At 37.3% G+C, this 12454-nt stretch overlaps 1 protein-coding gene across 3 annotated transcripts in view; it reads left to right on the top strand.

Annotated features, from left to right (window-relative positions):
* The window catches only part of CFAP54 (cilia and flagella associated protein 54), a 325575-nt gene that overhangs the window by 71683 nt on the left and 241438 nt on the right, over nucleotides 1–12454 (top strand). For all 3 annotated transcript variants that reach the window (XM_032346701.1, XM_032346702.1, XM_032346700.1), the window contains exons 18-19: nucleotides 469–555; nucleotides 648–769. In XM_032346701.1, coding sequence (XP_032202592.1) covers nucleotides 469–555; nucleotides 648–769 — 209 coding nt within the window. The remainder of the gene's footprint in view (nucleotides 1–468; nucleotides 556–647; nucleotides 770–12454) is intronic.

The raw sequence follows: 12454 nt of genomic DNA, 5'->3' as shown, positions 1-12454 counted from the left end.
TGCATTCCATTGCTATATCACCTTCCAGCAGCTAGCTTATGGAGGTTCCCTCCCACCATGGTTTATTTTCTGATATATCCCCTCAGATTCACTTTTCCGCACCTCCTACTTTGCAAAAAAGTATACCAATACTTCTCTATTTGTAGAATTGTAGCAATTCTTTCCTTAGCTCTCAGGTTGAATTCACAGGTGTTCAGAATGATTTGATAGATATCTAGCTGAATTCAAGGTCAAGGGACCAGGTCACCTACTCTTCTGCCATTTTCCCTCTCCATCTATAATTTAAATATTTTTCATGTCCTCAGGCATACTGTGGCACATAGAGGAGAATTTGTCATTATAGTAGATTTATTTGAGTTTTTATGTATTGATTAAAAAAGGTGACATATGAGAGGAAGGAATAATTTTACAAATAGATAGTTACCCTTTAAATCTAATTGTAATGTCAGTCTCCTCTTTCTTCTTCAGTTTTGCAGACTCCAACTGTTATCAAACACATATCTACCAAAGGTCCAGAAAAGCTAAAACAATCTAGAAGCATTGACTGTTTTACAGGTAATTAATATTGGGATAAACTGTTTTTCTAAAAACTTTTGAAGATAGTTTTCATGTTTCCCTTTTGATAAAATGTTTGTTTTCTGTTTCAGAATTGAGTGTAATGAATAAAATAAGGAAGAACAAGCTGTCCAAAGCAATTTACTTGATGCAGAAAGCTCTTCTAATATCTGAGAAAGATGCAACCTCTACATCTTCACACAACCTTTTGATGGTAACAACATGCCATTCCTTTTTTTGGTCCTGACATATAACCTTTGTTAAATGAATGGTTTAGTTCACTTTGTTAAAAATAATGTGTTGCCCTTAACGTTAGATTATGAACTTTCAGGTTCTTTTATCTAGTCTTCTCTTTGAGTTGAACAGTTTTGAACAGGGAAACTAATCTATATTACCCATCCCAAACTCTGTTGAAATGAGAGATCCTCTCTATGTATTCTCTCTGTGTAGGGGCAACTTACATAGGAAGCCAAATAAAATCAGAAGGATTAAAAATGAGGGAAACTATAGAACTTAAGTGACACTATGCTAGCATAATGCATTCCTTACTATGGAATTAAAATACTTCAAGTCCATTGGCTCAGTTGCCTTCTCTCAGATGGATGCTGCTAGTTTATTTTTTACTCTGGCCTGGAAATTGTTCTCTCTTCTTAGCGATTCATTGTATGTTGATTTTAGAATTTAAATTCTTGAGGATACTCACTCACATTTCAAGATAGAGGATTTTTAAAAAATTTTGTCCCTGTGTATTACCCATAAAAATTTGATGGTATTGGCTGAGTAAATGGCACATGGTGAAGTAGAGGATGATGCTACAAGCAGTTTAGCTGATAAGAAAAAAAAAATAGGTCAAAGCTAGGGAAAGGATACAGAGTTTAAGAGAAAAAGTTCCACATATTTATATAATGAGTATGAGGAGCCAGAAGAAAAGAGAGAAATTGAAGATATGAGAGGGGTTAATAATAGAGCACAATCCTATTTGAAGAGGGAAGGAGATGAGATTCAAAACACAGATAAAGTGATTCATCTTCAATGGAGGGTAGGCAACAGAGCAGACTCCTCATCCTCTGATACAAAAGAGAAGGAGGAATAGATCAATGTAGATTTGAGAAAGCCTATTGGTGTGGAGGCAGAGAGTTGAGTTTATGCCTTATGTCAATCATCTGATAAAGTAGGAGGCAAGCATATTTGCCAACAATGGAGAGCAAGGGTGGACAGTTGGACCCAGGAGAGAGAAGACGATTAGAGAGTGGAGTGGAATGGATGAGGAATGGATGAGGGAGTGGACATTGAAGTTGAAGGACTGGCCAGCACAAAGTTATAGCTGAAGTTGAGGACCATGAATTTATACTGGTCCCCATCTGCATGGTGGTATGGCATTACCCTGGTGTAGTGTTTTTAGTAGCTGTGACAGCAAAATATTTGTGACAGCAGAGATTTGTACAGGGCTATATTTTTACAAAGAATGTATGGGTTAAAAGTTCCTAATAAAAATGGGTGCAGATTGAGTAGGGAGGGAAGTGGTACCTTCAGGGTATTTAAAGACTTGGTGAGCATGGAGATGTCCAGAGACTGGAGATCTCTTTGAAGTTAGGGATCAGAAAATTAGTCTGGGACGCCTGGGTGGCTCATTGGTTTAAAGACTCTGCTTTTGGCTCAGGTCATGATCCCAGGGTCCTGGGATCGAGCCCCCCATTGGGCTCTCTGCTCTGCAGAGAGCCTGCTTCCTCCTCTCTCTTTGCCTGCCTCTCTGCCTACTTGTGATCTCTGCCTGTCAAGTAAATAAATAAAATCTTAAGAAAAAAAAAGAAAATTAGTCTGAGAGAGCTGGAAGGATATGGGTTTGAGGTCAGAAAGTAGGATATTGAAATTTCACATGAAAAAATGTTCATCATCACTAGGCATCAGGGAGTTTCAAATTAAAACCACCAGTTAGAATGGCCAAAATTAGCAAGACAGGAAACAACATGTGTTGGAGAGGCTGTGGAGAAAGGGGGACCCTCTTATACTGTTGGTGGGAATGCAAGTTGGTGCAGCCACTTTGGAAAACTGTGAAGATTCCTCAAGAAATTAAAAATAGAGCTTCCCTATGACCCTGCAATTGCACTACTGGGTATTTACCCTAAAGATACAGATGTAGTGAAAAGATGGGCCATCTGTACCCCAATGTTTATAGCAGCAATGGCCACGGTCACCAAACTGTGGAAAGAACCAAGATGCCCTTCAACGGATGAATGGATAAGGAAGATGTGGTCCATATACACTATAGAGTATCATGCCTCCATCAGAAAGGACGAATACCCAACTTTTGTAGCAACATGGACAGGACTGGAAGAGATTATGCTGAGTGAAATAAGTCAAGCAGAGAGAGTCAATTATCATATGGTTTCACTTATTTGTGGAGCATAACAAATAGGATGGAGGACAAGGGGAGATGGAGAGAAGGGAGTTGAGGGAAATTGGAAGGGGGTGCAGTGCAAAAACAATGAACACTGTTATACTAAAAAGAAATAAAAAATTAAAAAAAGAAAAGGAAATTTGAGATTTCTGATATGTAGCACCTTGTAATCATCTGTCCATTATTTCATTCATCCAACAAATGTTTTTGAGTACTTATGATCCATTCAGCAAATATTTATTGTACATTGTGTGCCTGGTATTAAGTTGAGTACAGGGGATAAAAACAAAAATATTGATGGATTGCCTTCTTTTTTGGTCCCTGCCTTCAAGATAAATGTAGTTTGTGGAAACATAGACAAGTAAGAAAGTAATTATGGGTTACTGTCATATATACTTTAACTGCAAGAATTCCAGGGGAATTTAGCAAAGGAATGTCTAACCAAATACTGGGTGATGTATAAAGAAACTTCCAGAAAAGGAATCAGGTTGAATACTGATAGGCAGGAGTAGCCAGAGAAAGAGGAAGACAGAGGGTGAAAAGGACTTTATAGGAAGAGAAAACAACATGTACAAAATTCCTAAAGCTAGAATGATCACAGAGTTCTTGTGGTCCTATAGGTTATTCAGTGTCATAGAGGCACAGATGAAATGGCAAGAGGAAGAGGGATCTGTTGGGAGAAGAGGGTAAGAAGTGAGACCAGAGAGGAAGTCTAAGGATTTTTTTTTTTAAGATTTTATTTATTTATTTGACAGACAGAGATCACAAGTCGGCAGAGAGAAAGAGAGGAGGAAGCAGGCTCCTCGCCTAGCAAAGAGCCTGACGCGGGGCTTGATCCCAGGGCCTTGAGACCATGACCTGAGCTGAAGGCAAGGCCTTAACCCACTGAGCCACCCAGGTGCCCCAAGTCTAAGGATTTTGAGCAGACAGATGCTATTAATGTTCAGGGTTGGGAAGTCTGTCCTGGCAGCGTTAGGGAGGAGCCTTATTATCATTGCACTTCCAGCTTTTGAATCAAGGAGGAGTCTGGTGATGTTGTTGGATAGTGTCAGCTGACAAGGCCAAGTGGTGCCCAATCTTTGTTGGAAGACTTTGGGGGTGTGTTCAGATCCATTTTCTCAACAGATGCTTCTGTGGCCACATGCTACTGTCTAGAGCTTGGCGGATACTAATACTTCAGTCCTATTTCTATGTCAAATAAAACTTATCTTTCTTTTTTAGAACTGTCTCAGGAGTAATATTGTGGCATCTTAGAGCCTGGAGAGAATAAAGCCTTTGGGATTTCCCTTTTTGTTTTATTAAGACTCAGTCTGGTCCTTATACTGTCATAATATGCTCATTCCTGTTCGGCCTCTATCTTCCTACCACTGTCACTGGGGGACACCCTGGAGATATGAAAAGACTGAAGTTTTCTTTTTTACATTTTTTCCCTTGTGTGTCTTTCTCTTTAATTTCTTAAATGAAACTATTTTAAGAAAAATTTTAAGTATAATGTCCTCTTAGGATAGACTCATGAGATGTATTTAGAGGCTCTGTTTTTTATTAGGGGTCCTCCACAAGGATTGTCACCAACTAGGAACATGTTGAATATTTATTTAGAAGTCCTGAAACCTTCTATAGCCACCTCTGCTCCTCAGTGGTATTTTTTATCCAAGTGTTAAGGCTTAATGATCAGTCCTTAGGGTGCTCTCGTAAACAATGATGTTATGGCTCAAATAATTGCCAAACTTTCTTTCTTTAAAGAAGACAAATAAATTTCTTTCCCCTGGCAATCATTTTCAGCTGGGGTATATTACAGAATGTTTTACATTATCATGATCTTGTAATAAAATTATCCCCAAATCAGTAACTGATGCATCACCTGATACCATAAAAAGGTTTAAAAAGCCCGAGTCTTTTCAGAGCTGTTAAATAATTCATACGCTGGTTTAGTTTCTCAAAAGTTTCTTGACTTTGTGGAGCTATATAATCTCATCAGGTGTCTGTTTTATTCCTAATCAGTTAAAAGTGGACCAACTTGTTGCCAGGACTGAGGTACAAACTTTTGATAATAGCTTGTTAGCTTTCTAAATGAAATGACTGGTCTTTTTTTTTTAAATGGCGATCTTACCCTCCATTTTCCTGTCTTGGTATTGGACTTCTGGAAGCCCATGTTGGCTTTCTACACAATATACCACCGATTTACTTGATTTACTTTAATGGATTGCACCTGGAACTAGTCTCAGATGTCCCTAATCTACTTTTGGTCAAATAGAGCATTGATCCTGTGGCTTATGGTCATTACTTTTAGTCCAAGTGTAAGGATTTTGAGCAGACAGATGCTACTAATGTTCAGGGTTGGGAAGTCTGTCCTGGCAGCGTTAGGGAGGAGCCTTATTCAGTCTCTGTGCAGATGGGATTTCTTATTGGGAAGAGGCAGGAATATTTGTCAGTCTAATGTAAGTGCTACAAGGGCAGGGGTGTATATTGTTTTCTGTCCAGCACCTATCTCCTCTTCCAAATATCACCTTTTCGAGGAATTCCTCTTTCCCTTTTAGATGTAGTTGGGTGGGACTTTTCTTCTCTAACCAGTCAGAAGACTAGTCATGTGAGCAAGGCCAATCGGGACCTCCCTACTTGGAATCAGATCTTGAGTAGAAGGGTAAAAAGACTAAAGCTAGTAGATGTTCATTCTTTCCAATGCTTGTGTACTGATCAGACTATTATGACCATTCATAGATAGGAAGGTCTATTCTGTAGACCCTCCTACCTCTTTGGACCTGCTGTGGTCCTGGCCTGTTTTTCCTATTGCTCCTGGTTCAAAGAACCCCAACTTCAATGCATCTAGTTTTCTCCTAGTTTTATTTGTTGGAACCTAAACAAATTGGTATTTGAGGTTACTTTAGCAGTTCCAAAATCTAGTCATATTGCTTCAACTCTAAGCAGAGGAGCATTATGAATTAGCAGATTGTTTTTTGTAATAGACAGACCCTAATTTTATGGTTGTATTTTGGAACCAGAACTAATCAAGAAGCCCAGACCACTCAAAGTTCTAATAACTCCTGGCTTTACTATTTCCCAAATTTCTACCTTCATGTCTCCTAAATACCACTCTATTATCTAGGTTAGCAGTAATTAGATTACTAGAGTATAATTATTTTTCCTATTTTATAGCATTTTAGTAAAATCAGTTCTATTTGCTTTTGGGGGAAGAATATATGGGAATCAATTTTTTTTCCAGAGATCTTTTTTTTTTTAATTTTTAAAAAAATTTTAAAAAAGATTTTATTTATTTATTTGAGAGAGTGAGAGAGAGAGAGAGAGAGAGAGAGCACGAGCAGGGCAAGTGGAAGAAAGAGAAGCAGACTCCCTGCTGAGCAGGGAGCCCGATGTGGGGCTTGATCCCAGGACTCTGGGACTATGGCCTGAGCTTAAGGCAGATGCCCAACCGACTGAGCCACGTAGGCACCCCTTTTTCCAGAGAGTGTATCAGCTCTTTTTACTTGTTCTCTGCTGAAGTCTTCTTCATAAAAAGCAAACCCTTTCTGATTTTGACCCCCTCCCATGAGGTCATATTTAGATCTGTTAGATTTCAAATTATTGACAAGATTTTAGCTAATTTCCGTTTCAGGTTTTAAGGTTATTTCATAGGAAAGCATCCAGGTTGCCTTTCCATGCTTCATTTTAGTTTAGCTTTGTATTAATAAGACAAAATACATAGTGGTTAGGAGGATAGGGATTTGGGGTAGAGTTTTGGTTTTGCCACTGACTAGCTGTATGCCCAAGGTATTTTACTTATGCCCTCTTAAGTTTTAATTTCTTCATATGTCAAATGGGAGTTCTTGGGAAGATTCAAGGAAATGATGCATATAAAATGCTTAGCATTTGGCACAGAATAGGCAGTCAATAAATGTTAGCTGTTATTATTAGTATTATTACTATTAAAAATTACTATTACTATTAATCTATATTCCACTTCTGGAGCATTCTGTTTTATCATATCAGAAGTATTTTTTGGTGTTTTAGATATATCTTTGTCTATCAAACTATACATTTCTTTTTGTGTTTCCTCTTAGATTGATCTTATGAATTGTATAATTTATTCTCAGCAATCAAAAGTGTTCCTTGTCGGGATTCTTGGATATGGCTTAACCTACTTTTCATCTCCTTCTGAAATGTACATAATATGCTGAAAATCCATATATAAAATCCGTATATACCTCAGGAGGTCTACTAGACAAGTAGTAAATATGGCACTTTATCATTCCAGTCTTACGATAGTTTTTTATGGATAGTTGTTAATCATTACCTTGAATTATGGTTGAAGATCATCTTATATCTTGAAGATCATCTTACATCTTTCCCTATGTGTCTTGCTGCACTGTGGGTGTTAAGGTGTTGTCAAATGTACTTAATGTCAATCTGTCCTTGTAAGCACTGAGTAACTTCTAAAAAGAGGCAGGTTTGTTTCTCTTATGGATGCTATAGATAGAAAGATTTACATTCAGACAATAGTAGTTTGACTACAATACTACCGTTTTCTGGCAATAAAACAATATGTTTGGTGGACACATTAGGCAACATGTTGAACATATTAGAGGCAACAGTGATGTCCATAATGATAACACTTTCTCTCTCTTTAAAAGATTTGATTGATTGATTGATTGATTATTTGAGAGAAAGAGAGAGCATGTGCAAAAGTGGAAGAGGAGTGAGGGAGAGGGACAAGCAGACTCTGCATTGAGCACAGAGCCCGATTTGGGGTTCAGTCCCACTACCCTAAGATCATGACCTGAGCTGAAATCACGAGTTGGATGCTTAACCAACTGAGCCATCCAGACGCTCACATACTTTTTCTTTTCACAGTTGAATAGAGCTGGTTTTGTGGATATTTTTCTTTCTTGAGTTTTTGAGACTACTTTTCTAGTGATATTTCCTCCTCCTATTTGAGGAACCCCTTTAAAAAGCTCTAATCACTTTCTTTTTTTAAAAAATGTTTTTTTAAAATTTATTTATTTTTTTCAGCATAACAGTATTCATTGTTTTTGCACCACACCCAGTGCTCCATGCAATCCATGCCCTCTCTAATACCCACCACCTGGTTCCCCCAACCTCCCACCCCCCACCCCTTCAAAACCCTCAGACTGTTTTTCAGAGTCCATAGTCTCTCATGGTTCACCTCCCCTTCCAATTTCCCTCAGCTCCCTCCTCCTCTCCATCTCCCCTTGTCCTCCATCCTATTTGTTATGCTCCACAAATAAGTGAAACCATATGATAATTGACTCTCTCTGCTTGACTTATTTCACTCAGCATAATCTCTTCCGGTCCTGTCCATGTTGCTACAAAAGTTGGGTATTCGTCCTTTCTGATGGAGGCATAATACTCCATAGTGTATATGGACTACATCTTCCTTATCCATTCGTCCGTTGAAGGGCATCTTGGTTCTTTCCACAGTTTGGTGACCGTGGCCATTGCTGCTATAAACATTAGGATACAGATGGCCCATCTTTTCACTACATCTGTATCTTTGGGGTAAATCCCCAGCATTTTCTTTTTAAAAAATTGATGTATAATTGACAGATAACATTATATTAATTTCAGGTATACAATGTAATGATTGAGATTTATATATATTGCTAAATGATCACCACAATAAATCTTATTAACTTATGCGTCTGTCATCAGTTACAATTTTTTTTTTCTTGTGATGAGAACTTTTTAGATTTACTCTCTAGGAACTTTCAAATAAGCAGTACAGTATTATTAACTATAGTCCCTAGGCTGTACATTATATTACCATGACTTACTTATTTTATAATTGGAAATTTGTACATTTTGACCTCTTTCACCCATTTTGCCCCACCTCCCACCCCCAAGCTCTAGCAACCACCAATCTGTTCTCTGTATCTATCTGATTTTTTTTTTAGATTCCACATATGCATGACATCATATAGTATTTGTCTTTCTCTGACTTATTTCACTTAACTTAATGCCCTCAGCACCCATCCATGTTGTCACAAATGGCAAGATTTCATTCTTTTTCTATGGCTGGATAATATTCATATGTGTGTGTGTGCATATATATATATATATAGATGAATCGTACATTCATATATATAACATGTCTTGGCTATTGTAAATAATGCCACAGTGAACATGGGGTGCAGATGCTTTTTCTAACTAGTGTAATGATCACTTTCTTGTAAATGGAATGCTTTTAGCAGCTCAGTGGTTTGGCTCACTAAGTTAGCATTTTAATTTCTAACTTAGGTTTTACCTTGAGTCTATTATAGAATTTATCTGATTCATATAAACCAAGGACTCTGTTTTAGACTTCTGTTACCTTTCATTTAAAAATCTAGTACTTTTATTAATCTATTTCAAATTGGGCCATGAAATCTGAGTTAGGGAATTAAAACTAATCAAGACCCAATGAGAACATTTTATTTATTTATTTATTTTCCAATCAGAATATTTTAAACGTATTGCCTTAAAATGCATTATGGATCATCCTCATCTGTCATAATTTCATGTCTTTCATTCAAAACACATTTATTGAACCTAAAGAGATAAATAAATTACTGTCCTTGCCACCAAGATGCTCACTGTTTAGAGTCTGGACAGTAACTACACAGATCATATTGTAAGATACATGCTAAAATAAAGAGTAGAAAATGAAGAGAATAAGTACAGAAATGTGTGGGATTTCTCTTGGGAGGATTCAGAGATGATGTTTGAGTGGACCTAAAAGCACAGAAAAGGATGTAGAAATCTACAGGAAGAGGAAGTTGAGGAAAAGTTGGGAAAAGTTGAGGCATGGGAAAAGTTGAGGCATGACAAGCATAGCTTCTCAGGGAATAAATGGCTTTTTAAAAAAAAATGGCTTCAAAGGTTAGGTTGGCTAGGCAGTAGCTATGGGACAACAAAAGAGTAGAAAGAGAGATAAGGCTAGAAAAGGCTATTTATTATTATAATCGTGATCAGAATACAAAGGCTGTGGAGTTTGCACTATAACAAGTAGAGGAAGAACCACTGAAGGAGTAGAAGACTGGAGGTTGAGGAGACCAAAGACTGAGAGAAAGAGTAGGAGGCTGATGAACTCATCTGTCAGTGGTTGCCAGTCCCTACTGTATTTCAAAATTACCCTCAACAGTTATTAATAATACAGATGCTTAAGCTCCACCCCTGGAGATTTTTTACTAAATAGGTTCAGAGTGGGGATAGATGATACTGAACAGCAGACAGGGTTTGAGAAATATCTGTGTGATAGTCCATGGCAGAAAGCAGGAAGCTGGGTTCGTGGATATGTAGAAAGAAGTTGCTAGAGTCAAGTCAGAAGATGCTAGTGAATGACTGGTTCAATGGAACATGAACTGATGAGGCAAATTTTGGGAATAAGTATAGAAAGCCCAGGGCAGTTGGCCAGACAGCTGAGATGGGGTCAGAGGCAGTCTGTGTTAATATTAGGGCAGCAAACCAATGCTGCTGGTGTATTTTTTAGGCTGCACACATAATCCAGAGGAGGGAAACTTTCAAGGCGTTGGTCCCTTTCCTTGTGTTGCATAATTTTTCCTTAGGCTGATTTCACCTGTTCTTATGTAGCCTAAAATATCTTGGTCTCCAGTCTGTGACGCAAATGAAGTCACATTAACATTTCATGTTCAAAATATAATAGCTTTCATCTACCTTCTGTTCAAGTAGGAATTTCTTAAAAATTTTCCACAGTTATCTGGGGGAATCTACTTACCTTTTCTGCTCAGGCTTCTTACTTTAATTCTGGCCTCTTATCAAGCTCCTACCTGTTGTTGCTTTTCAAGAGAACCATGCTCTGTGGGCACATCTGTCCTCTCAGGGAGCCTAATCTGGTCTGTCATCTATGGTAGAGGGTGGAAAGGTGAATGAGCCTCTGCCCAGCCCTGTGCTTGTTGTGTCCTCTGGGTTGAATAGGCACCTTGATGCCTTGACTCATAGTGTTTTGTGACACAGCTCTTTCAACATCTTTCTTTCCATCCATTTTCTCCATTTCCCCCCCTCAGTTTGGTTAAATGAGTGAGAAAGTTAACAGATGCCATTCTATGTTCCTTGACTGAGTCATTCATTCAATGATTCAAGTTATACTGAGCACCATGTGTCTATAAATTAGTTAAGATCTTTGGCATGTAGGCCCTGGACAACACTACACAAGGCCTATATAACACATCCCTTCTCGCATGAAGGAATGATTATCCTATGCAGGTGGCAAGATTTTTGAACTATAAATGCCAAAAAAATTTTTTTTCAAGGTCTCCTGGCACAGAATAAGCAGAGTTAAAAAATCCATTTATTATTATAGATAAATTTTAATCACAACTAATGATTTTAGACCTTAATGTCAACCATTCCCTATAAAAATAAAAATGAGTTAATTCTCATCTCAATTTAGGTCAATCTTTATTTTAGAAAAAAAGTATGATACTACAGTTTTATAATCTACACTCCCACAGGGAACTGGTTTACTCACTTTAAATATCACTTTGATGCAAATGACTCACAGAAAGTCTTACCCTTTCTTTTAGATCAAGTCTAGATCTCCAAGTGGAACCTTTGAAACTTAGCATATCTTCTGCAGAGGAAAAAGCACAGGTTTTTGTAAGAGAGTTAAATGTATTTGAAATTTGGTAGAAAGAAATTTGTCTTACCTTTTTCAGGATTTCTTTTCTTAAATTCATTAAATTGGCTAGAATTCCAGAATAAAAGAAAATAGTGGTATTTTGTCTCCTTTTGGATTTTATTGATGATTCTTTTAGTGCTTCACAATTAGGTGACTATTGGCTAAAATTAATATTTTTCTAATGCTAAAGAAAGAGCTTTCCTAGTTTATTGAGGTTTGCCACTCCCTTCCCATGGCTTTACTAAGGCATAATTGGCAAATAAAATTGTAATATCTTTTGAATGTACAGCATGATGATTTGATATAGGTATGCAGTAGTCTTCCCTTAGCTGTGGTTTAGCTTTCTGCAGTGTCAGTTACCTGCAGTCAATGACAGTCTGGAATCAGATGATTTTCCTTCCGACATACCATCAGAAGGTCAGTAGTGGCTTAATGCTACGTTACAGTGCCCTTACTTCATCTCATCATGTAGATATTTTATCTTTTCACATCACAAGAAGAGGGTGAATGCAGTACAATAAGAGATTTTGAGAACAAAACCACATTCACATAACTTTTATTACAATATATTGTTATAATTGTTCTATTTTATTATTAGCTATTGCTAATCCCCCACTATGCCTAATTTATACATTAAATTTTATCATAGGTATGTATGTATGAGAAAAACACATAGTATATATGGGGTTTAATTCTGTCTGTGGTTTCAGGCATCTTGGAACGTATCCCTATGGATAAGCAGAGACTACCATACATTTTGAAATAATTACCACAATCAGCTTAATTAACACATTTATCACATCATAGAGTTACCTTTTTAAATTTTTTAATTTAAATTCAATTTAAGTAATGTACAGTGTAGTACTAGTTTC

The sequence above is a fragment of the Mustela erminea genome, chromosome 6, assembly GCF_009829155.1.
Source record: "Mustela erminea isolate mMusErm1 chromosome 6, mMusErm1.Pri, whole genome shotgun sequence".
NCBI lineage: Eukaryota > Metazoa > Chordata > Mammalia > Carnivora > Mustelidae > Mustela > Mustela erminea.
This window is presented reverse-complemented; position numbering and strand designations above follow the sequence as displayed.